We start from the raw sequence: 26,050 nt of genomic DNA on the forward strand, positions 1-26,050 counted from the left end.
AAGTACTCAAGTGTTTGTTGTCAGTCTGCAACAGAGCTGGGAGAAGTCAGTTCAATTTACATTTTCGGTATCGGCTCTTTAATTATCAAGTCACAAATCCTCTGATAAAAAGCTTCATCATCATTGTGGTTGCTTTTGTCAGTCAGAACGTTTGCATCAGTGGTGTCGTGCAGTGCTTATTTTGAAGATTGTTGACTGAGTGCAAATCCTCATGTCTGTCTGCTTATCAGGGTGACTAGTTTTGGTCCTCGTCCGTCCATATGCCAGACATACAGAAAGACTTTTTCCCCCTTTATAACTCTTCTTCATGTCCAGTGTGTGTTCAGTTACACTGAGCTGTGAGCTGTCCTCAAATGACCCTGAGGCAGCTGATGAACTCATTAATTCAAGAGTATTAATTGTGTTATAGAAATAGATGTCTCTTAACTACTTTAGATAGGTTAATTTGGTTTAACTGTATTATGCATTCAGTCTTAACATAGTCACTGTACGTCTGAGGTATATATAAATATTTGTTTAATGTACAATATTTTTTAAACAGCTGTGTTTTGGTTTATGAGAAGCACATATGTTGAGCCGATCAATGGCGATCAAACAGATCTGCGATCAGCGAGGAGAGTTGAGATTCAGGTTTGGTTGTCGACCCCGCTGCGCCTTCGCATGCAGGAATGTACGGAGCGGCGTGCTAGGGGAGCTGGGAAAGCAGCGGCAGTCCAGACAGAGCTCTAGGTAACCTGATCTCAGTGCAGCCAGGCCCAGCTGGTCGTCCAGCCTCAGACACATGGGCCCCATAGATGTTAAGGCGGAACATAACACTTCTGCAAGCTAGCGCACAGACTGGCTACACTTGAAGCAAAGTTATTTTCAGACCAAAATGCTTGGGCTCCATGTTGCTAATGAAGGACATGGGATTCACTTCCCATAAATCCATTCTCACAACATCTTTGTGTCCCAGACCGTCCTGTTTGTAATCTATATTCTTCCTGGTGTAGATATTAACATAATTCTTAATAAGCACTTGCATATCAAGTTATCAATTCGCACTTCATCGCCAATTCAAATATGTCCTGGGTAATTTGCAGCTAATCATCAACTTACCTGTTTATTGATTCTCACTTTTCCCCTCACTATGTCTAGGTTTGAAGGAGAAATGTGTGGACAGCCTGGTATTTGAAACCCTCATTCCCAAACCCATGATGCAACACTACATCAGTCTGCTACTCAAACACCGCCGTCTCATCCTGTCCGGACCAAGCGGAACGGGTAAGAGCTACCTCGCTTCCCGGCTGGCCGAGTACCTGGTGGACCGCAGCGCCCGTGAGGTCACTGACGGCATTGTGGCCACTTTCAACATGCACCGCCAGTCATGCAAGGTGACAGAAACTTGATGGATTTGAACGATAGTGGTATATTTGGTTCATGTTGTCAGTTCTCCTTTCGTCATCCTCTCCCCCTCTCTCTCTCTCTCTCTCTCTCTCTCTGTCTCTGCTCAGGACCTGCAGCTTTATCTTTCCAACCTGGCCAATCAGATCGATCGAGAAACCAGCACATCAGAAATACCGCTGGTGGTCATTCTGGATGATATTCATGAACCTGGTTCCATTAGTGAACTTGTCAATGGTGCTCTCACATGCAAATATCACAAATGGTAATCTTCACATATGGAACAAAGTTTATATAAATATTGATGTTTTATTACATTTATTTGATTGTTTATAAAATAGTAATGTCGGTGTTTAATGTGTGTCATATCCCTTCCGTTTAGCCCTTACATTATTGGAACAAGCAATCAGCCAATGAAGATGATTGCAAACAATGGCCTGCATCTTAGCTTCAGGTTTGTTGAAGAAACTTGGAGTATTTTCTTCTATCTTGTATTTTCTTTAACTTGATGTGTTGTGGTCTTTGGATCACTTCTTCCCCGTTACATTGACATTAGATTTGAGGCTCAGGGTAGAATAAACCAGTCAATACAATGTGTGTGTGTGTGTGTGTGTAAACAGGTCAACGATAAAGTGGAAGCTAATGTGATAGTGCCTGATTCAATACACTTTGATTTTGATCAGTGCTACGAGAAGCATTAATGACTTTACTTCATTATGTCTATGAATCAGCTAACAATAATATTCATGATGTAACTATATAAAACCTGATATTCTGAGACTGAACTTTTATCTGTACACTTAAGAGAAAAGAGAGGTCTTTCATGTCATGCTACAGAAAGATTTTATTTGAAATGATTAAAGTAATGATTTGTTTAATTTAACAGAATATGACAGATTGCATTTGCAATATTTGGATGGATAATACTGTCACATGAATGAGGGAAGAGGATATAGCTATTTGAATTACAACATGATTTAAATCTTATTGTAAACATATTTGAATAAATGTTTCTGAATTGATCATATGAGAGGTACCAGTTATAGATTTGAATCCAGCTGCCAACCAGCCCCCCCTTACAGCAATAACTAAGATTTTAAAAAGTTGTAGGCTAGGTATCATGGACGAGCCCACTTCTTTGTGTTGTAATGTAAAATATTTGTATGTACCTGTGGTTGCTTTAGGATGGTGACCTTCTCCAACAACGTGGAACCAGCCAATGGCTTCCTAGTACGATATTTGCACAGGAAGCTGATGGAGTCCGAGGACGAGAGAAACCTGACAAATGAAGACCTGATCAAGGTGTTAGACTGGGTGCCCAAACTCTGGTATCACCTCCACGCCTTCCTGGAAAAGCACAGCACATCAGACTTCCTCATTGGTATGAAACATTCAGGACAGGAAAAGACTTAGGGCTGAAGAAAGCTTGTTTGTCTTGTGGGGAGCTATGACAGCTTAATTTGTTTGAACAGTGTTTTTCTCTGTGTGCCCTCACGGTACTTTTGTGCTCCTCCCTTGTGTTCTTAGGCCCATGCTTCTTCCTGTCATGTCCAGTCACAGTAGACGAGTTTCGATCATGGTTTATTGATCTTTGGAACCACTCTATCATTCCATACCTGCAAGAGGGCGCCAAGGATGGCATCAAGGTGAGAAATGACAGAAAATCTGCAAAACATTCTCCACCTCGCAGTAGATTCCTCCTGTGGAGGTGCTGCTGGTTTCCCTTTCACGGGAGATGATACGCTCTAATTTTACTGTCGTGGTATGTTGTGACACTTAAGGTTCACGGCCAGAAGGCGGTATGGGAGGACCCAGTCGAGTGGGTGAGGGGCACTCTGCCTTGGCCGTCTGCCCAGCAGGACCAGGCAAAGCTGTTCCACCTTCCACCCCCCAGCATCAGCTCCAGCAGCCCTGGTCAGCCCTTTGAGGAGAGGCCTCACAAGGAGACTCCACCCAGCTCCATGGAATCTGACCCACTGGTAAACATTGTATACATTTCATCATTACTCTTATGAGTGTTGTCAGAAATATAAGCTTTGTTATTTACTTCAAACTGGCTCCTTCAAGAGTGCTAAATTTCTCAATTCTTCTCTTCTTTGTTGTAGATGGCAATGCTTTTGAAACTTCAAGAGGCTGCCAATTACATTGAATCCCCAGACAAAGAAGACCCTAGCCTGCCTAAACTATGAACACAAAACTTACACTTAAACACTTCACACTTCAATGTTTATGTTTTGTCCAGTGCACTGAGACAGTGCACATTCAGGAACACATGAACCGTTAGAAAAGGTTGTAGAGTGATTCCCACCGTAGGTTAAAAGTGTAACTGGGTCATTACAGATCATTCTAATACACACAGTATTTTCAAAAACTGTTCACAAGTATTGGATGCTGAGCTACTCTCTGTTACTTTGCTATACATTTGACTGGATGACATTCATTTGAGTTCAGATCCTTTTACCCAAACCCCCCGTCAGCCCTCAGTGCTCTTAGGTCGGTGCTAATAGATCTATGGAGCTCATCCTCTCAACACTTAGACTTCAGGTGATTCCTGCAACAGCACATGTAGTACATCCTGTATTGTGCTGAAGTGCTTCATGTACTTGTCAGCAGGAGCTATTCTCATTTACCAGTGACTCATTTTGGAAAAGAGTATGACAGCATGGTAGTTGTTACTGTTTATTGCAAAGTTCTGGTACATATCGACTGTATAAGTCTTCAAAGGCCAAATCTTATACATATGCAATCCCGAACTTTACAACCACGATAAGGTGCAACAGAGGAAATGCCTTAAGAACAAAGACGTCAAAGCCACCTCAACTTCAGCGGAGAATACTGGTGCTTTCATCGACAGCCAGAAATCAGCCATTTCTTCAGTTTTATAAATCATTTAGTTAAAAAAAATCATCTTCATTTCCCAGAACAGTGATCAAACAAATATTGTATTTTATTTTACTGTTATAGTTTAATTAAACTTGCTGTCATACTCTTTTTGCCTACAACAAAACATATTTATTACGGATGTGAGTTCATCCATCTGAGGTACCATTTATTTCCAAGCCTTTAATTTAGTTTGTTAACTGCTTAATGAAAAAGAAGCGGTGTCACCAATGTTGCTATATAAATATATTCATATATATCAGGTATTAGATACTGAATACACAGGGATAATATAACAAAACAAACACCCTCTGACAGACAGATTGAGATGATGCTATTTGAATCCAATTCAGATCTTCTTTGTCTATACAGTTTATCTAGAGTTTGTTTCAAATCTTTCCCCATATGTTTAGAGTAGTCACTGTATATATTATGTACATAGAATCAGGCTACATCACAGTTATTTTATCTATATTAGTTGGTGCAAATATCTAATATACTGAACCAAATACTATACTTTAATCATGCATATTGACTGTCAAGTTAAAGGGTTTAAGTTTTTAACGATGAACATATAGAAAACACTTATAGAACAACCATGTAACAGTATCAGTCATCTAGTAGGTGCTTTTAAAGGAAGCCTTATCACAAAGCTCCACCGCAAAACACTTTCAACAATGGCTGAGCAGAGTGACTGTGAAGCTACCTATGCCCATTTCATTTGCAACAGTTCATGCACTTCACAAGCTGAATTAAAAATCAGTTGACATCATCATTTAGGCGCATATAGTACTTTTTGGCAACTGTTGTAGTGTTGAATAAAGACTATGTAGAAGTTCGGGGTAGGTTAGCAAAGATGTATGTGTCATAGATCAGTCGGACGCTAAAGAAATGTGAAACTGATGTGGCGGTTGATTTCTGGAATTTTTTTTAACGACGTGTGTTGTTGACCAAGTGTTGAAGACATTACGTAGTACGAGGCAGTGGAGTCCTGTGAGACATTGTGTGGTGTATACGCCCATGTTGATGTCGTACCGTATTCATATTTGAGAACATTTTGGGTACACTACAAAGAAACCAAATTATGAAAAGTGGGAGATTGGAAGACAGTGTAAGGTACTTTGTGTAGATTTTTAGTAAAGAAGCCCTAATGGAGCACAAGACGGATAAAGCCTATGGTTGTGCAAGTGGTGTCAAAATAATTAATCTGTTCATCCCACACTGTGTCATTGTTTAGGTGCTCAGACTAAACAGTCCATGTACGTAAACCCTGTAAATGAATGTCAGACCACTTCTATGACAGCTTAAAGCGAAAGTTAAACATTTTGAATGGTGTCTGAGCTGCTCATTGCTTCATTATTGCACTGTTTGCATAAGGCTGATAACTAAACAAAAAGCTAATCTGTAGCTGTGATTGGCCGCCTGCAAACTAAAAAAAAAAAAAGAATTAAATACATAACAGAGGAAAAAAATAACAAATGGCTGGTGAGTCTCACCCTGGCTATATGCTGTTTGTGAATTGTTTCCGTTATTGTAAATATTTTAGGTATGAAGCAGTATTACCGACCCCACCCTGATCTGTTTCTGCAGGTTAACTAAAAGCCATCAGCTCGAGCTTCTCATCTCATTCACTGGTTGTTGTGCCTGTTGCTCTGTAGTACTGTAGCTGTGATTTGTGTTTGCTTACTAGTGTATCAGGACTATGCAGCAACTTCTACTGGTGTTGGCGATCAGCGAATGTCTGAACTTCACAAGCAAACGCAGTGTGTTTTCATCTGGTCTGTCTTTGAGTTCTTGATTCGGACCCAACTGCACCACAGGATTAAAAGTGGAAGCTTACCTGAGCAGGTGATACTGAGCCTTAAAGAGAGGAGGATCTGGTTGGCGTTGCATTGGAGACAGGGTTCATAGATGTAGTTCATGAAATTCAGCTGTTTGGAAACTGTTGCATGTGTTTTGTCCTTATGAATGGCAAGAAAAGCGATTTGTAAATGGTCAAATGACGATAAACAAATAAATAATTCTGAATCAAATTATGAATTATGAAATAGTTGGAAAGATTCAAGCTCTTCACTGTTTGCATAGTTGATTTTAGGTAGAATGAAACCAGATAAATTGGGATATCTTAGGCCAATACAGGTTGCTGAATAGTCATATTTTTGCAAAGCTTGTTGTGGACTAAACTAAGATTTTAAAAAAATAAATAAAAATGTTATGCGATATCTAATGTCACTGATGTGCAAATGTTAAGGGTTTCTAAGTGTTGTAAATGCATGTAAACTTGCTGTGTGATGAGGAAAAAATGTTAACATTGACGTATTGTTTAGGAAAATCATTCTAGATGATGTTTTCCTTTTTAATACTCAGATATTTGATATTTCTTTTTTTTCTAAAGAATCCTTTGTAAAACTTAATTTCTCTATTTTGTACAGGACATCATTGTAAAGATTGTAAATAAGGTCAGCATTCTGGATGCGGCAACAATCATTGAAGAGGGGAAAAAATGATTGAGGGAAAGGTATATTTCAACAGAGCTGGGTCCAGTACATGGATAAGGCATGCTTCTGAAAGCTTTCATCCACCTATCACTGTTTGTTGGAATCAATAAAATACATGTTATATTTATTCTGCTGCTTCTTGTGTGTCAATTTGACAGCGCCCACACTATTAATAGGAACTGCAACACTCTTCTAGTAGTGCATATGCTTTAAATAATTATGAGTCACATCAATTTTGTATTGGTTTTCCCAAACTGATAGCACTCAAACACCTCAATGAAAATAAAATAATCATTGTATTAGCCCAAGGTAATGTTTTAACTATAAAATGACCATAAATGTGTTAAAGCCTAGTGATGTTTGAGTATCATCAACATGAATTAATGACCGATTGAAAACACAGCCATTAATTTACTAGGCTACTGCATCATATATTTACATTTTCATTCTAGTATATTTCAATTTGATTAGACCACTCTTAATGCAAGAAAATAGGTAATGATGTACAATGTGTGTTTATGAGAGACACATGGATATGGTGCTCTGAGTCATACATGGTGCCCAGTATCTGTTACATGTAATTTACTGGGGGCGGTGCTCGAACCTGTCCTGCTCTATAAAAGCCTTCCTCCCCCGCAGGAATGATGGCATTGGATACAGTGTTAAGGACTTAACCACGTTGGGAATTAGCTGCAACCTCCATCATGCCGTCCAAGCCTGCCCCAATCAAGAAGGCGGCTGGCAAAGAACCAGCCAAGAAGGAGGAGAAGAAGGCTCCGGAGCCCGCTCCCGAGCCGGTCCCAGAGCCGGTCCCAGAGCCTGCTCCTGCTGAGGCTGCCCCAGCCGAGGCCGCCCCCGCAGAGGCCGCTCCGGCCGAGGGTGCCGAGGGTGCCCCAGCCCCCGCTGAGGGCGAAGCTGCACCTGCCGAGGATGCCGCTGCTGCCCCACCAGCTGAGGAGCCCAAAGCCCCCACCCCTCCACCCCCAGATGGTAGGCGCAGCGGCCCGTGAGCCTTGAGTTGCCATCGGTCATAACATGCGCACACTCCGCCTTTTATTTTCTCCTTGGATACGTTGTTCAAGCTTTCCCCAGAACCCTAAGTAGACCTAGGTGGTTCAGGTCATGGTAAGGACGCGGGAACTGTTACCTGCGTGCGTTATTGTGAAGGTTGTGTGGGTAAGAAAAGGTAGAAGTCCAGGAGAGTTGCGGCTGCAGCTTTACCCGCTGCTCACTCCCTGCGCCTGGACTCTTCTTCATCTGTTCATCACCACATTTCTAAAAAAAAAAAAAAAAAAAAAAAAGTCACTGAGACAGTGACGCGCTTTACAGTCGCTCTGGCTTGATGTTAACTGCTGATAATACTAATATCCTCTATTACACCTTAGTGAAAGCTCCATGCTAAACATTAACAACCCCACTTATAGAGAAAACCTAATTGGTTAAACACTGATGTCCTGTGTCTTATCTGTTCCATCACAGGCAGTTTGATATTTAACATAATTCAGCCATCTTTCTATCTAACTTACAACATCTACATCAGCTGCTGTTGTTTTTTCCACCTCATTCACTAATTTCTGCTCCTTTTAATGTTTTTAATTCTGATAGATTAACACTGATAGAAATCCATCAGGGCTCCTGCTGATGGTAAAAAGGACCTGTGGGATCTTATAGTAAAGTCTTATTAAAAATGTAACCCTGAAACTTAAAAAAACACTAACTGCCTCCTTTGAACACCATCTGCAGTCACAACACGCACATTATCATCCGTTAGGACACGTCTCATCTGCTTAATGCACTAAATATTAATGCTCAATATGTAGTAATAGCTGCAGCTACAGAGGAAGCCGCTGCTGCTGCTGCTGCTGCTGCTGCCTGCAGAAACAGAACGAGTTCCTGTTCTCTTCCCTCTCTTTCATAACTGTGAAGCCTTATGTTCTGTCATTGGAAACAAATTGAATAAAAAGCCTCTTTGTGATCATTGTAAATGATCTGACCTCCCAGTCAGGGAGACAGGGAGCTGTGAATTGCACATTTAGATTATATTCAATGCTGCTGCATCGCTCTGCTCATTACCTGCTGCCAATAACCATACAAATGCTTATTTAACATCAGCTGAAGCTGCAGAGGCACCTGAGCCAGAAGAGCCTAAAGCACCCACACCTCCACCACCTCCACCCAAAGGTAACCTTGTATTCCCCTCAACATCATCTCGGTGTGATGTGGTCATCGTTTCATTATTTCACCTCTGTTTTTTACAGTGTTAAGGTTAAAGAGCTGCACACAATGCCAACTGTCTTCTGATGATTTTGGTGCATTTGTACCACCTGCACAATGTCATCTGAGTAATTTCATGTTGTCACACCATCTGCAGAGCCCACAAGTGCTCCTGTAGAGCTGTTCGTGGAAGACAAGAATGACACTTCAGTTACCATCATCTGGAGCCAGCCAGAGACCATTGGACATTCCGGTCTGGATGGATACACCATTGAAGTGTGCAAGGATGGAAGTAAGTCCTGCTCTGCCCCGGACCAGGTGCACCACATGCTGGCTGCATGGATGGGGTCAGATTATTAATACACTCAATGCCAGCTGACCTTTGGAATTCCTTTTCAAGCTTTTATTTGAAAAGCCTATTTTAGGTGTTTTTAATTAAGTATCATCAAACAAAATGACAGGTTGCTGCAGGTTGAATTTTAAATATACTCATATAACATGTTAAATTGATGTTTTAATGTGGGTCAGCCATATCAGTTGCAGCTGTCCCTGAAGTGTCACTGGCAGAGTTATATCATGAGCTACCTAACTTCTCCCTACAAGGAAAGAGGCATTTCAGGAGCTGCTGTGGTTTCACTGTGGAGGTCCTGCTTTTAGACCCACAGCCCCAGGGCTAATATCAGCTGCAGTTCAATGCTGGCTTGATTTAGCAGCCAGGGCACGCTGTTTACACGCTGAACAGAAATTTATACCAATTACGTACTCATTAAAAAGCTGCAAAGCAAGCTCCTACAAATCACACTCCTCTCTGCAGTTTGCACATCCTGCACAATTAAATAAGTTATTTATCCTCTAACAAAGCGACAAACGACATTGTGATGAATTCTAACAGCCTGTCTTCATTGTGTCTCATTTCTCCCATTCAGCTGATGACTGGAAAGCGGTCAACGAGGATCTGCAGAAGTCCTGCCGCTACGTCATCAAGAACCAGACCACAGGCGACCGTCTGAAGATCCGTGTGGTGGCCGTGAACGCCGGTGGCCGCAGCCCCCCCGTCGCCCTCCCCGAGGCCGTTCTGGTGAAGGAGGTTGCAGGTAAGACTGTATACATGCAGTATTACTTCACAACAGAACAGTGTGCACAGATGGGAACCATTTACTCTTCTAATTTACCACTTAATCACAATAAAACAGCAGCCAAATGACGGACAAGAGCTGATGCATCATGTAGATGTGTGACGTGTAGATACGTGCATGAGTCAGTGATTTAAAAAAAGAAGAAGAGCCATCGAATGCAGAAAATTTAAAATGCAAAATAAGCACAAATACAGAACTCCCTGACTTGAGGTGTACAGAAAACACCTTTATATCAAAGCCTTTTTTCTATATGAGGCATTAAAATACATAGTTTAAAGCCACTAATACTGCACAGAAATGTTCACTAAAACATAATAAGGGACACATGCGGTTGTAAAGTGAATTTGACCATTATCTTCATTAATTGTTTGACATTTAGCTTTAACTAAAATGTGGGCATCATGCACAATACGGGTCTGTACTCAACTCTCACATGACCAAAGTTAAAGTCAAATCCAAACAGGACAAATTGCTGCATGTAAAAGTAGGTTGCTACAAGCATTGAAAAAAAATCTCTCATGATTAATCCATTCTGCAAAATATGCTAAAACAAATATGGGACACACCATTTGACACAGGTCTGGCTTAAGCTTTACACAGCCATTTAATAAGGGAAGGGGGGGGTTGTAAAGTGCAGGAGTCAAAGGGAAACAGCTCAGCAATGTTTTCTTCTCAGCTGTCCATGTCCTGTTGGCACATACCTGCAGTGTTAATGGTATAAAACTATGCTCTTCTCACTTGTTTCCACTTTGAGACGAAACACGGATGCACCGGAGCAGAGTGCGATAATTACACACTTGTTAAGTAGATGGTTTTACTGATGCCGTGCAGCTTACAGCGTTAATCACACACATTATATCTGGAGCGATTTGTGGTAAAATAATGATCGGACCCCGAGGACTTTAAAAGGAGGAGCTGTGTTACTTTGGCTCACTCACAAATCATCGTTATGCGTAATGGAGAGTCGGACAGGGAACTTGATCCCTGCTGGACTGGACTAGCAATATTTCAATAATCATTTCGATGTTCCAGCTCCTGTGTTCACCATAGCCGGCAGTCCATATATAGAAGGAGGTTGTGAAATGTTTCCGACACAAAATGACCACAAAGCTTTGGAAAAATAGCTGGGATGTCCCCTGCTATTAACATGGGATTTTTCAGTGGAGGCTTTGGCATTGCATTGTGATCCCTGCCAGAATTCATGCTAGGAGGGGTGGGTGGGGGGGGGGGGTTGGGTGTCGGGGTCCTTTGCGCAAGATCGATGGTGACAAGCAGGTGGGGGCCGTGGGGAGTGGAGGGGGGTGGAGGGCAAATTCCAAGCGCAACCAGTCTGGGAGTAGAGAGGGGTGGGTGCCGGGTGTTGGGGTGCTGGGGATGGATCCAGCGTCTCAGGTGACGCCTAAATCTCATGACACTTCCAGAGATTCACTGTTTATTTTGAAACATGCCAAAGACTTTACAGGTACAACATTCACTCAGCCTAATCCTGCCCACATGAAGTGATAAGACACTCGACCTGCATTGTGTTTATTCCAATATCCAGACGCACTTTTAATTCATCACGTTTAATTTTCCTTAATTTATGTCCCGGTTTTTGTTTACAGAGCCCTGCTGTTAAATAGCAGGGAAGTCATGTCCGTCTTTCCGAACGTGTCCATGATTTTAATGCATTCTGATGTGCCTGGGAGTAACTGAAACTGCGACCCGTGCGTCACGAGGAGAGCAGATATACTACAGGATGTGTGCTTTATTTAGAGACCTGACAAATGTTGCTGTGCTGGGCTCAGCAGGTGGTGCTTCTCACCAAATCACTTTTACAAATGAGCCTGGGTGAGATACTCGTCAGGCTTAAATGTCATTTCAAACGTCTCGGTGGCTAAATGTCCCTATGATTTAGTTTTTATGATATACAGAGCTATTTTTAACCTCTTACAAGCTAATAGAAGGTCTGTGATATGATTTAAGATAGAAAGTACATAAAAATATACATTTGCTGACTGAGCCACCAAGACCTTGTGAGCTTGTCATATTCTAATACTGTAGCTGTTAATATCCATGATAATAACATACAGTATTTGCAGGCTTTTAACTCACAAATTAAAGTAAATACATTATGAATTTTCATAATTATTAGATTATCACAGGTTATGGCCAGTTTTGATGTTATTCAGAGAGAAACAAAAAGTAAAATCGCATATTAAACACAATTAAAATTTGTGTGACAGGTTTTCATGAATAAAAAAACTACTCAAATGTTAAAATAGCAGTTATGAAGGCATTGAATATATATAAACAGCTGTTTACTATCCAGTCTAGAAGAAATGTTGTTAGTTCAGCATCAAATTTCAATTTCAGTCGCCAGCAGCTGTCTACAGTGTTAGAAAGCAACTATTTTCTTCCACTGAAGTTAGCATGCTAGCCCGCTAGCCCTGGGCCTGTCACTTCCAAATAGTAACACACAGTATCCTCCAATCTACCCTGAGCAATTTGTGTTACACAGGCAATGTAGTATACCGTCTTGTAAATTCAACAATGGCTGAAGTTCTCAGCATATATCTGCCTTCATACAGTATACTGTTCATAGGCTATGTTTGTATATATTTATCCTGATTTCCATAGATTCCTGTCTTCCAGTATTTCATATAATTTTTCTCTTCTTTCTTTTTTTAATTTAAATTTTTATCTTGATTATAATCTATAGAAAGACCTATTGTCCTATTTGTTGTTGCAATGGAGATGTAGAAGATGGTAGAGAGTGGTACTTCGATGTTTTGATGGTTAACCTGTTAAAGCACCAGTGAAGTGACTGTGACTGGCTTAAATCAGCCTGGCGTGCTCATTAATTTGTATCAAGATTTTTTGGTCACCAAACTTTATTTTAGTTTCTTTCCAAAGGTCTTTGAACATATCTCAAAAATCCTGTTTAGGCTACCTTGTTCGTCACTGGCAAACTGTGGAAGCAGCAGATAAAATGCTGGTTTAAGTATAACTATCACTGATTAATTCAGTCTGTGACTTTCTCTCCAGACCGTCCCAAGGTCCGCCTGCCTCGTATTCTCAAGCAGAGATACGTCGCTTACGTTGGAGCTAAGATCAACCTGACCATCCCCTTCACAGTAAGCTGAACACAACTGCAACTCCCCATGTGTGAATGGTGAATACATCTACACAAAGCAGTCTGACAAATCCTCCACCCTCTTCTCTCAAGGGTAAACCCAAACCTGTGGTCACATGGACAAAGAACGGAGAGCCCCTGGACAAAAAGAGGGTGAACATCCGCAGCACTGAGAGGGACAGCATCCTGTTCATCCGTACCTCTGAGAGAGATGACTCTGGAGTGTATGAGATGTGTGTGAAAGTGGAGGACTTTGAGGACAAGGCTCCGATCACCCTTCAGATTGTCGGTGAGCAAACTTATTTATGTTGTGCATGAGATGACTTGAAAAACCTGGAGCGTATGATGCCATCGTCGGTGACTGTTTGTTTACAGAGCTGCCAGGACCTCCTGCCAGCGTGAAGGTCGTCGACACCTGGGGCTTCAATGTTGCTCTGGAGTGGACCGCACCCAAGGACAACGGAAACACAGAAATCACAGGTTACACAGTGCAGAAGGCCGACAAAAAGACTGGAGTGAGTCGAACTGGATTGTATTGGACTGTACGACAAATACAAATCCTCAGGACTTTCTTGACGTATCATGTCTTTGCTGTGTGTGCATTTGCAGGACTGGTTCACTGTGGTGGAGCATTACCATAGGCTGAATGCCACCATCTCTGACCTCATCATGGGCAACACCTACAAGTTCAGAGTGTTTTCTGAGAACAAGTGTGGAATTAGCGAGAGCGCCGCTGTTTCCAAGGAGGAGGCCCAGATCCTGAAGACAGGTAAACTCATTCATGAAAATCCCATTATAGGACTCTGCCCTGTCCCATCTGTCCTTATTTTACTTCTACTTCCTTTTCCCTAAAATCTACAGATTGAAATCGGAGAATGGGGAGTTTAAGTCTTGAGCTTTAGGAACAGTCAGTTTTACTAAATCATATAAAGTAGAAGCTATCTGAGGACCATGAGATATGGTTGAAGCTGTTAAGGCTTGTAAGTGGACCTTTGAGCTTTGCTGACTTTGTCAGTGTGTTTTTTATGACCACCCATATACAGTAGGTCTATCAACGAAGATGCAACCCTACAATACAACAAAACAACTGACATTAAGATTGATTGGTAACGTTTTCAGGACATCCCTCATGCATTTTGTTGTAACCTATTGATTTACATTATATCAGTTAGACTGTGTAGTATCAGTTGTGTAGTTAATTCTCTTCCATTGTGCAGGTATTGAGTACAAGCCTACTGAGTACAAAGAGCACGACTTCACCGAGGCTCCTAAGTTCACCACCTCCCTGAGTGACAGGTCCACCACTGTTGGATACAGCACCAAGCTGCTCTGCTCCGTCAGGGGATTCCCCAAGGTATGGTAACAACATTTACCTGCTGTCATACCTGTCCAGTGAATGATCATGCCATTTTTTCCAGTGTATCCAACAGTTCCAACAAAATGTTAACTTCTTCTGCTGCTGTTTACATGTTGTTTTAACCCAGTAACCACTAACTCTGCGACCTCAGATTGTTCTAACTTTATGAAAACCTTGTGTACTAGCTCAGGTAAACTTAATTTGCTACTCATAGGATGTCGCTGGCTGTCCCCTCCAACGCAGCACCAAGGCTGAGAAAACAAAATTTGCTGATACCACAAAAATATCACCTTTAAATTGTAAATATTTGAGTCATTTATTCTACATGCTGCCCAAACTTATGTGCGTGCATTTTGTGAAATGAATGGAAACCAACATCTGGTAGAGGTATAGATTTGAGAAATGATTGTTACGGATGAAGTTTATTAGGCCGCTGACCTTTGACATGCTGCTGACATTTATCAAAGTTTGATTAAAACTTGTGAGCACTTGGTGTTTGCTTGATTAACACCAGTGTAACACCAGTGGTGCCAACAGGCCAAACCTTTGCCTTGACCACTTGTCAGCAGGTTACTTGTCATCATAAGGTGGTGAGAAGTTGTATTAAGAGTTTTTAACATACATTTAGCTGGTGTTTTTGCTCTGAGCTGACAGTAATGCTGAGGATCTTCACCTGCCCCAGTAAGGCTGCTGTCTGAGCCTCCCACCTCCTCTGTGAGATCATAATCCCGCCTGTTAGCCACCAGATCAGTAGTGAAAATGGTCTTGATGAGAAGAGGTGGAGGAGGAGGGGGAGGAGGGTTACAGGTCAACGGGGAAGCAGGGTCAAATATGTAACATTCTCCTGTGGGGCCCCTGAAGGTCCTCACCATGTCAGCACCATTAAAACTCCCAAAACGGGTGCATGGTGTGTGTCCACTTCAATCAGCAGAGCTTTTCTTGTCAAGTAGCACAAACATAAATAGAAACAACACTTGCGCTTGCTTGTTTATGTGACGTTTTAATGTACCTACTGTTCTCTTAATTATAATGTAATGTAAAAAAAAAAATGTTGTTCTACAGCCAAAGGTTATTTGGATGAAGAACCAGATGATTATTGGAGACGACCCCAAGTTCAGGCAGATCTGCGTCCAGGGTATTTGCTCTCTGGAGATCCGTAAGCCCGGTAACTTTGACGGAGGTGTATACTCCTGCAGAGCCAAGAACGATCACGGAGAAGTAACCGTCAGCTGCAAACTGGAGGTCAAACGTAAGTCAAGATCTTGAATCTATATCAAGATCTTTTCGTCTATTTATAGGTGTAAACATTGTGTTAGAGTTGTGGCATTTGCTCCACCAATAATTGCATGTTCACCCTCTGACAATAACAACCTCTCTCTGATAAACAGAGCCAGCAGTTGCAGAAGCAGAGAAGAAATAGGTCAACATTCTCACAACTACAGGTCAGTAACAATGAGGATCATATTTGAATATTGTCCATGTCACTACACTCTCTCAATACTTGATTTTTATACACACGATGAAAGTCTAAAACCAATAAAAATCTAATTTGTTAACCTCAGTCAAACCTTATGAAACATAGTTGAGTAGCATTCTAGTTGTCTTCTTATATGTTAACTGTCAGTGTACTTTGCCATCACAAATATTTGTGAAATGAATTTCAGAAAAGTTGAACAATTAAACGGGATGTGCTGGATAGTTAGGTCTATATGAGTCCTGAGGTGACATATGGCTCCTCCCTGGGTTACTTTCCATACATGGATGGCACTAAACTTGGAAAAGGTGGCCTCTGCCACTGAAAGAGTCCAAGAGGTAGCACCCATAAATTAAATCTGTTATGGCCCCTCATGTACTTGGTTGGGAGACTTAATCACATTTCCATGACTCAGCAGGAGCAATAGCAGCAGCAGCAGCAGCCACCGCCTCCTTTAGCCTGCTGAGATACAGCATTTTGTTTCCAAAATGATTCAACAACAGTTTTAATCCATGTAATGTTGCAGTTTTGTATTAAATTAAGTGAAAACAATTCATTTTCAAACACAGAAACAATAATTACTTGCTTGTTTTTTATTTATTTTGTTTTGACAGTTTTTTGTTCTCTCATGTGATTTTGAATTTCTGTCATTTCTGCAACTTCACCTCTGACTCTTTCTCTCAACACCTGTCCCTGTTATTTCTTCATCTGTTGCAATCCCAAATTAGGAGCAGAGGGAATGAGGCCTTTGCTGCGAAAGGTGCGTGACACTTTTAGCCAATCTAAAACAGTCTTCTGCAATGATAGTTAAAGAGTTAAAAGTTTTATTAAGTATTTTCTTGTCTCAACAGGAAGGTGCTCGATTCCTGGAAGAACATGTACAGTATATATGGCTGGTGACCACACTACACAAGTTGCCTGTGACCTCTTGCCTAGTGTAATGCTATAATGAACATTTGTTGTCGCTTTATGCCTTTTCACTACATTACATAACATTAAGTCCATATCCATGTCCACAATCAGCTTTTTCCCCAACGATACTGTTTACAGAAACTAAATTATCTCACATTCAAACACTATACCTCCCTAGTTTATAATCTTGTCAGTTGAACTAGGTGTATGCCAAGAAAATCACTGGATCAATGAATTTACTGTTCCTCATAGGAGATCTACATGTAACATCAACCTGTTTATACCAATAAATAATTTAATTTCTGGTTTTGTTTTTTTCAATACAGTGTCTTCTGTCGATTTAAATCTTCAGCATAGCAAGACTTTTGTACAGCAGTCTTCAACACAACAGCCATGTAAAACAAACAGGTCAAAGTAAGATTTGAATTAACATCACATATACAAATGAATTAAGAAATGGAATTAAATCAGGAGCTGACTCCGCAAGTCTGATCTCCGCTGTCTGGTTGTTCCATAGTGCAAGAATTGTTTTTCACTGTGGAAACTTGGAACAGCCCGAAGCTCACCAGACTGGATCCTGGCTCATTGGGGGGGGGAAGCTCAGAAATACAGGGAGGGGCAAGCACAAGCCTGGGTTTATAAGTTATTCAGTGAAATTTAAAATGTATCCTAGTAAAGTAAATTTATTGGGCAAGCAGTGCAGGAAAGCTAAAGCAGAGGTGATGAGAGAAGATTTCAATGGACTGAGTTAGAAGCCGAGATGCAGCAGTTTGAAGTAACTTTAGGTGGTGTGTTGATTTCTGACTGAGACAGGTACATAGGGAGTTGCAGTAGACGAGACAATAGGAAGTCAAATTAAGGATGAGATTGTTTTGTCTGTTTTACAATTGTACATGTATACATTAAATATGATTAAAAACGATGCCCAGATAATGTACATTTTATTGAGCTGATGAATTTTACAGGTTTATAATTTTTAATAACCTATGATTATTTCCCCTATTCATTTCTGAGAAGACTCTCTTTAGGTCAAATATAAGTGTCAGATTGTACATATCCAAGTAATTATTTCCAATTAACTGTTATGAAAATTATAGAAAGTGTTTTGGTCAAACAGAGCAGACCAGTTGAACATGCAAAGATGTGTAAATGTGTCTGAAGGTAAGCAGGCAATACCACACATACTGTATATCTTTTCTAAATAAGTGAGAGATACATGAATATTTGGCTTTCTTTAATGGATGTTCCTATTTCCCTGGCAATGTGTAGCTACATTATAAAGATCATTTCAGAATATAGGGTTACCCCTAATAATAATGTTAAAGAAGTAACTGCTAAAACACTGCTTGAACAGCATTTTCCGAAAGGCCTATTAGACTTCAAAGCTTCTGTCTGCAGAGTGATTTAATTACTTTCAGTCAGCTGCTGAATGTATGAAGGCATTTTGGCACCAGACCAGTGAGAGTCCAGAGACAGCAGCACTATTCATTTGGCTCGTAGGGACCCAGGAGTACATCACAGTATGCCAATACCTCCATAATAATAATACCAGTCTATAATACTGATCTTGTAGCTATTTGGTCTTGGAGTTAGTGGCATAGTGATATGGGGCAGGATGCCAGAGATATCCAGGTTTCAGAGACACATGGGTTCACGCAGAGGCTGACAAATTTAGCTTTGGTGCTCCGTCTCTCTGAGGTTATTTTAGGAAGTGGTTCAGCTGGCAAAATTTGCTTTTAAATTACATTAGAAACCTAAATCCGAAATCAAGTAAAATTGAAAGGAATTCAGTAGGCTAAGTGGAATAATGTCACTATTTCCATTTAAAATAATTAAAAACACCCTTGTCTAGGGAGTAGTATTACCCAGACTATCGTGACAAATCTTGTACAAGAGAAGAATACACATTCAGTATTGCCATGCAGAAACACAAAGTGTTAAAAGTGTAATCTCCATTAAGTGATCAAGCATTGGGGTTTCAGTTAAAAAAAAAAACATCTGTCTCTTTGAGTGTGGCGACCTCTTGTGTTACAATGAAGCAATTACATTTGCAGGTTCTGAAAATAGGTTGGAAACAGTCATGTCACATGTTAATAATTTGAAGTTTTGAAAAGAGGATTAACACTTGAGAGTTTTGGAAAGACAATCATTTAATGTCCATTTGATACACATTTGAATCTTTTACCTAGACACACTTTAGCTCTCCATGCCTTTTTGAGCCACTTGCACAATTTGCATAGTGCAGCTTTAACCCGTGGGCTAGGAGCCATAATGGGTCTCAGGCCTACTTCTGGTTGGTCCCTGGATGCTGACATGCTGCAATAGGGTCATGGAGCAAGAGACTTCCTGTCTAATTTAGGTCTTGCACTGAAGAGGTGTCAAACCTCTGATGAGAACCAATTTAAAAATCACTGCTGAATAATGTAAGTGCAGATATGAAATAAGAAATGTACCCCATACGATTACATCCTACAGTAATTTGTGAAATCATTTGTGTAGCAGCCTACCCTGCTGTAGTCAGTCTGGTGACTAAGTGTTTCGGTAGGAGTTCTCTGACTGTGTATTTGGATTAATTATTCATGGTGGGTAGATGGTTGTGACTGTCCAATATCAGAGCTACATCTGAGCCAACATGTCAAATCTGACTGCACCAGCAGCTAAATATGTTCTCAATAACTATGTAATAGATTAAAATTGCCAGTGTAACAGTGTAGAAGTGATGAACCTGGAGCCACAATGAAAATAACACCTATACTGTAGGCTAGGCTACTAGCCTGACAAGCCAGACTTAAATGGAGCAAATATTTTTGCTGCCGCTAGGGCGCGTCTAGATCGTCAGATACAGTCTATGCTAGTAGGCTACCTGATTTACTAAATCCATTGCCATTACATTTTTGGGGGGCGGGCCACGTTATAGGCTATTAGTGAACACCTGGCGTTTCTACCAACTGATCTCAATTTCTCCTGTCAGTGAAATCATCATATGGACTGGTCCTGAATTTTATGGGCTAGAGTGAAAATGTCAGTTTTAAAACGTGTCTTATGAGGAGACACCTGACAACTAATTATGATTCAATTTGGCTCAGCTGTGTGTGTTAGTAGAGAACATGCTAATCCAAGATAGGCTACAAGGTAGCCTAAGATAAACACCACCTGCACACATTTGCTTACACATTGCTACTTGACCAGTTACTAACATGCAGCATCACTTGGCTCCAAGCAGTGTTGTTTTTCTGCAGCGGAAAACTCATTTTGAGGTGAGAAGTAGCCTACTTTTGTTTGTTTTTTAACTAACTTTATTTGTTACAGCGTGCTTTGTAGTTGAACTCTCCAATGTTAGGTTTATTTATTTTTACTATGTTGACAGATTTCATGCTTGTTATAGTGCTAATGTTATGACCAGCTGTTAGTTCATGTTGTGTTTTTTCTTTTACTTAGCCTAATTCATTTTTATAAGAGCACCAATGGTTAAACTAAAAAAAAATTGGGGTGTTTATAGTTTGTTCAGATAAGTTAGTTTTCATGACACTAGGCCATGCTAATGTTTTAGTCAGTAGCCTACTGTAAATTAAACTAGTTCACGCTGCACCCTAAATGTTGAGGCTGGTGAGAATTTGTTCAGCTTTATCATTATGTTTAAATTAATTATAGGCTATGGCTGATAGTAGCCTAACTACTGTAACATGGGCTACTTGGCTGACATGCACATCATGTGTTAAAAAGGCCATTAAAATTTGAATCAAAAGCTACAGTATCGTTTTCTTGTCATAATCCTTATCTCATAATGTTACATTTCACTCCTGTGTGTGTTACAATTAACCAGTTCTTGTGTACAGTTTTTGCTTGTGTTGCGGAGATAAAACCTACATCGTGTAATGCTATTAGCCCACGTAGATTTCATTCAATTTTAAACATACTGACATAATATAAATCTGGGACTACAGACATAAATATTACAACCATCCCCAGCCTCTACTATTGTTGTAGTTTTGTCTTTTTACACGGTTCCATTCTTCATTTTATGCTTGAGGCTCATTAGACTCCCTAATTCACCTTTATGAGACCAGACCTCCACACCCGCTTCAGGCACATTTTCCACTTCTAATCCCCATGCTGAATTACCTCTGCGCCTCTGTTTCATCTGTTATGATTTATTGCTCTGAAGTCCAGCACAAGGCAATCACAAAATATCCTCTGGCTGAATAATTGGATCCTTTCAAAAACTTTTCTCTCTGTGACTCCTCCCTTGAGGGGGAACGGAGGCAAATAAGCAGAGCAATATGGAAAGTTCATAAAAAGGCAGGGCGCTTTAGTGATGCAGCATCTCTGACTCATCTGGTGGTGTTGCTTTAATCGTTGGTAATGCACTGAGCACTGGCTGGTTGCTGCTATGTCAAGGGTAACGCCAAAGGCAATGAAATGGTGCGTCCTCCTTGAAGGGAGCCCGGCTGCTCTTTGCTGCAGAGGTTTTGGCATTGTTCCCAGAAGATTTAATAAACGTAATGGTAAAACTGGCACTTGAACCACTGTCCTGTCACTGCTTTTCATTAACAAATGTTGCACTGCTAAATCAGTTGGATAGACTGTCGGAACACACTTTTTCATTAGCCCCAGACTGGGGCAGTTAAGGTGGCATGAGGTGGTGAGACTGTACAGACTTATCTATATACATGTAGGTTCTCATGTTTGTTTACCAGTTGTGTGCTGCTATAAAGAGTGTTTTAGATTATATACTGTGAGATATATTTAGCCACACATCTTGACTGAGGAAATATAGAAAAATCATTCATGCTTTGCTTTAGTACACTACATGCAGCTTCACAGTGGCTGAATTAAACTGTGATTCTCACAAACCAGCGTGTGTTGCATGGATTTCCCTGGAGAGCGCTGCAGTGGCAGCGTGATGCAGCTCTCTCCAGCTGTCCACCACGCACAGTCAGGTAGTCCATTGATTTCAGATGGCAGATGAGACTTCATTAAGTCAATTCAATTAAAACTGAGGCACTGAATTGTCTTGTGGATTGAGGATTATTAAAAACGACAGTAGAATCCACCGAATACTCTCACGTGTATGTTTAACTTTTGAATCTGAACACGTTCTTCTCTATCATCATCATCTGATGTAAACAATCCTCAACACCGCCTTGGAACGTCTCAAACATCAAATTGTTGTGCGACTAGTTTGTCTGTGGGTAGTCTCACGCTTACATGAAATGGTTTGGACGTCCGATCACAACATGCGAACGTGACTCCTGCCTGACTTTTACACTTTTTGTTTAATTAGGCGACTCTGTGATCTAGGTCTCCTTGACGAGGCAACAGCAGTGATCTGTGTCCCTCCTGCAGCTCATCCCGCCCTCTGCTCTTTTAAATTATTCACCAGTTACATGTTAACAGCCTATAAACAAGGACGGGAGGAACTAGTTGCCTTTTCATGTTGCAGCTGCCGAGTCTGCTGGAGCCTCACATCTACCGCTGCTGAGGCTGAGGGGGGAAAAAACACAACTTCCCATCTGTGTTCTGCCTGCCTCCATACTGCAGCAAAACCAGCCCAAGCAGACCGGTAACACCCCCCCTCACTCATCCACCCTTCTCGCCTTCTTGCCTCCTCCTCCCTTCCTCCTCCCCCTCCCTCTATCCTCCCTGGTCCTCACACCTCACTGCACACAGGTTCCTGCAGAGTTCCTGCAGCAGGGAGGCACAGGACCCAAAATCAAGTGCTGTTAGAGCCACTGCAGATTGCTGGTTACCATCTTCACCTCTCTTTTAGCCAATCATCGATTCCTCATGCTTTTACACTTCTTCCCTCTCTCCCTCTTGCTCCTGCGTCTATTTCTCAAAGCTCAGCACTCCCTGTCTGCCTGTACTGGGGCGGGGGGGTGGGGGGCAGGGGGGTGTGTGTGGGGGGGGGGGTGATAGAGCAAGAAAGAAAAGAGGAGGAGCATGGTTGTTAGTGCGCCACAGAAAATCTCACTCCCCTCCCCTACCCAATTGATGACAAGGAGGGTTTTTATTGAGTTGCTCCTCAGCCAATGAGAGAACAGTGCCGGGAAATACAGCAGTGGAACTGCACCGGCTCTGCTGCTTGTGCTGATTTCAGTGTGTTAGAACAATGTTAATCTCTGTGAGTGTATTTCCTCATCTCCGCCTGATCTGAGTGCACCTCAGCTGCACCTTGAGCCCAGAACAGTCTTAATTGTTAGTGTCAGGGGACTTCTTGGACAGAAACACACAGCCCCCCCACCCCCCAGGTGAAACTGGGACTTGTCAGCACTGGGGATTTTTTTTCTTGCAATGTCTTCTGAGAGTGGGATGCACCAAAGTGCAGATTGTTAAGATTTTTTTTTCTCCCTGTCAAGAATATATCTGACCCTGTTCTCTGCTTCCACTCCTTGTTTAGGACGCAGCACATCTCTCTTCAAGGTAAGCTGCATTTTTCTTCTCTATTCTGTTCAGAACAGCATCATCAGTTACTGAGGCTTTACTGCGTGCAAGGTTGTCACAGAGGCACCTAGCCTCATTACACACATCCTGCCTGAATGTGGAAAAAAAAGCTCTGCAGAGAGAGAAAGAGAGAATAAATGGCTCAGGGGTAATTAGAGCAGACAGTGTTAGCGTTTTGCCAGTCGCCTCTCATTTTAATGCAGAGTCTTACAATAACAGCAAATCTGCCAGAGTGGAACTTTTGCAGTCCTCATGCCTGATGCGTAGCATCATGTAGTGCTGCAGTATAATGTTACATAATAAAACAAACGTGTGTCTGTGTGTGTGTATGTGTTTGTGAGTGAGTGAAGGCAGAACTTGAGATGGGCATTTCTAGCACCACAGAAAAACAACTAAAACACTTTCAATAGTTGATTATAATCTGGATATGTAGACAATTAAAAGTGAGGTTTTAGATTTCTGCTACACAGCAGTGACAATTTTCCTAAACAAAGAAATGGAAGAAATTAAAGTTGTTTTACGTCAGCAAATACCAGATTAAAATGTTATCTTACACCTCACTTGCATTTCTTTACCATTTTTTTTTCACCGAGAGTCAGTCTCTAAATGGATAATGAGAGTTGGCTCACTGTCACACAGTAAAAGCTCTGGGGGAGTGCACGCAAAGTCAAATGTGCTGAGCCAGCAAGAGTGTAGGGCCCACGTACAAGAGTAAGAGTCTGCAGCGCTCAGATGAATCCGTGTCGAATCATCAGCAGTTAACTGGTGTGTTTCTGCAGTGTTTAGTAGACAAATACATCCCTCAGTCACTGTGATGTAACATAGTTGACCAGAGCTGTGACTGATGTGCACTGAAATTTTGCGCATTACGGCCTCTGATGGATGCTGATTACACTGTAAAACAGACCACAGCTTCAACCTCTTTGCCTTCTCTTGTTGTTCAAGTGGCACATTATCCTTATTTGTCCCCACAGGCATCGCCCATGGATGTTTCCTATTGATAGAGAAGTATTTTATTTTGAATCATAGATTTGGATGATTGACATGTGTTGGTGCTTTGTGTTCCTGGGCTGATTGTGATGCAGTGGTTTGATCAGATCAGGTGATGCAGTGGTTTCTTTAGTCCCTGGGGGTGTTATGAGTACATGACTGGGATACTCTATGTGTGTGTGTGCGTGTGTGTATCTGTGTGTGTGCCAAATGAGGACTTCCTCTTGGCATCAGCAGAGGTGAATCAAGGGCTGTGTTAGCTGCAATGTGCCACACACACATACTCCCGCTGACACACACAGCTTGTGTCCTATAATGTGTGTACTTGCTTTGGTGCATTCTGCGCTGCATTAGAAAATTTACAGTTAGGAAAAGTAGCATAACCTCACATAGCAAATAGTACAGCACACTGACCATATCAATATAATTAGAGAGGGGGCTCAGGCTCACTCTACAGTTAAATTGATGGTTTGTTAAGACAGGCATGATTTACTGTAGTTGCTGATGTGACTCATTAAAAGAGGTCAGACAAAAGCAGAGTGTGTAGCAGAATAACAGGACAGTAAAAATGACAAGAAAGGATGCAGAAGTCAGGTGAACTGTCAGACACAATGACTAAAAACATTTTGCAGCCGCTTTCCTGCTGAATATGCATTTAGCTGCACACTGAGAGGATTAGTCATACAGTTTTGCAGCCTGTGCTTGGAGTCTGGTGATTAAAACAGAATTACATATCACAGATAAGATTATATTACTGGGTGTCCCCTTATGAAACAGTTTTCTGGCTTTCTTGACAGACATATGCAAGCACATGGCTTTTTTTTTTTTTGCTACGACATTAGTGTGCCTGTAGGTTTGTTGTCAGTTGACCAGTCTGTTGGACTTAACCTTGGTCCAAACTATCCTACGAAAAATTACTGTTGAAGGATTTACATGAATTTTGGTAGAGGCGTTCATTGTGCTCAGAGGATGAATCCCTGATTCCTCCTCCTATAGTACTGTATTACCAGCAGATCAAAGTTGGCACTCATCCAGTAAAAATATCAAAATTCATTCATCATTCACACGATGTACTGTATCATCACGGACCTGACTTTTCCTGTAGTGTCACACAAGGTTCATATTGTCTTTAGTGAAATTTATGCGCAACGATTTGATGGTTTGCTGTGGACTCTGGCGCAGACATTAATGCCCCCCTCAGGACAAGGTGTAATAACTTGCAGATCCCCCAAACTCTCACAATACAATTTCTCATCAGCCTTTGTGCTAATGCTATGCTAATTAGCAAACAATGAAACACTGACTATCTAAAATCAATGTTTCTGCAAACAATGCCTACTGACATGGAAAAGCACTTTTTTTTCCCTAATATTGTGCATTTGTTTTTTCCTACATTTTTAAACTGTTGAACCAAGCGAGTATTTCCTGCTGAGGAACTGTGAACATGTTAACAATGGCATTTTCTCAATGCATCACTAAATTTACAGTGGCATCAGAAATTATTCAGACCCCTTCAATTACTGAACACTTGAATTGTCAGTTGATAAAACTGTTACTTTTCCCCATGAATCTGAACTTTACCTGGGAAATAAAAACTACGACAAACTGAAATCTTGTATTTACAAAAGAATTCAGATGCTTTACTGT

At 41.2% G+C, this 26,050-nt stretch overlaps 2 protein-coding genes across 3 annotated transcripts in view; both read left to right on the top strand.

Annotated features, from left to right (window-relative positions):
- Positions 1-6,866, top strand: part of nav1b (neuron navigator 1b) — a 96,903-nt gene extending 90,037 nt beyond the window's left edge. Inside the window, exons 27-33 of the mRNA XM_083971362.1 lie at positions 1,138-1,373; positions 1,494-1,648; positions 1,766-1,837; positions 2,568-2,764; positions 2,911-3,029; positions 3,165-3,362; positions 3,489-6,866. Coding sequence (XP_083827488.1) covers positions 1,138-1,373; positions 1,494-1,648; positions 1,766-1,837; positions 2,568-2,764; positions 2,911-3,029; positions 3,165-3,362; positions 3,489-3,572 — 1,061 coding nt within the window. The 3' untranslated portion in view covers positions 3,573-6,866. The remainder of the gene's footprint in view (positions 1-1,137; positions 1,374-1,493; positions 1,649-1,765; positions 1,838-2,567; positions 2,765-2,910; positions 3,030-3,164; positions 3,363-3,488) is intronic.
- Positions 6,867-7,416: 550 nt separating this feature from the next.
- Positions 7,417-17,891, top strand: mybphb (myosin binding protein Hb). 2 transcript variants are annotated; one of them, XR_014595402.1, is made up of 12 exons: positions 7,417-7,751; positions 9,133-9,267; positions 9,902-10,069; positions 13,139-13,227; positions 13,320-13,515; positions 13,602-13,741; positions 13,836-13,995; positions 14,444-14,580; positions 15,646-15,832; positions 15,972-16,025; positions 16,786-16,817; positions 16,909-17,891. XR_014595402.1 is itself a non-coding variant. In XM_083972090.1 (10 exons), the coding sequence occupies exons 1-10, from the start codon at positions 7,466-7,468 to the stop codon at positions 16,001-16,003; spliced, it is 1,530 nt and encodes a 509-aa protein (XP_083828216.1). In that variant the 5' UTR covers positions 7,417-7,465; the 3' UTR covers positions 16,004-16,026. The 2 variants fall into 2 exon arrangements, 1 of the variants encoding a protein (XP_083828216.1); XM_083972090.1 differs by lacking the exons at positions 16,786-16,817; positions 16,909-17,891 and having other exon boundaries at positions 15,972-16,026.
- The last annotated feature ends 8,159 nt before the right edge of the window (positions 17,892-26,050 follow it).

The sequence above is a fragment of the Trachurus trachurus genome, assembly GCF_905171665.1.
Source record: "Trachurus trachurus genome assembly, chromosome: 5".
NCBI lineage: Eukaryota > Metazoa > Chordata > Actinopteri > Carangiformes > Carangidae > Trachurus > Trachurus trachurus.

Coding starts and splice junctions, on each gene's coding strand:
- mybphb (XM_083972090.1), top strand. CDS start 7,466: ATGCCGTCCAAGCCTGCCCCAATCAAGAAGGCGGCTGGCAAAGAACCA. Junction 13,516..13,601: donor GATCACCCTTCAGATTGTCG/GTGAGCAAACTT, acceptor GTTTGTTTACAG/AGCTGCCAGGACCTCCTGCC. Junction 13,742..13,835: donor AGGCCGACAAAAAGACTGGA/GTGAGTCGAACT, acceptor GTGCATTTGCAG/GACTGGTTCACTGTGGTGGA.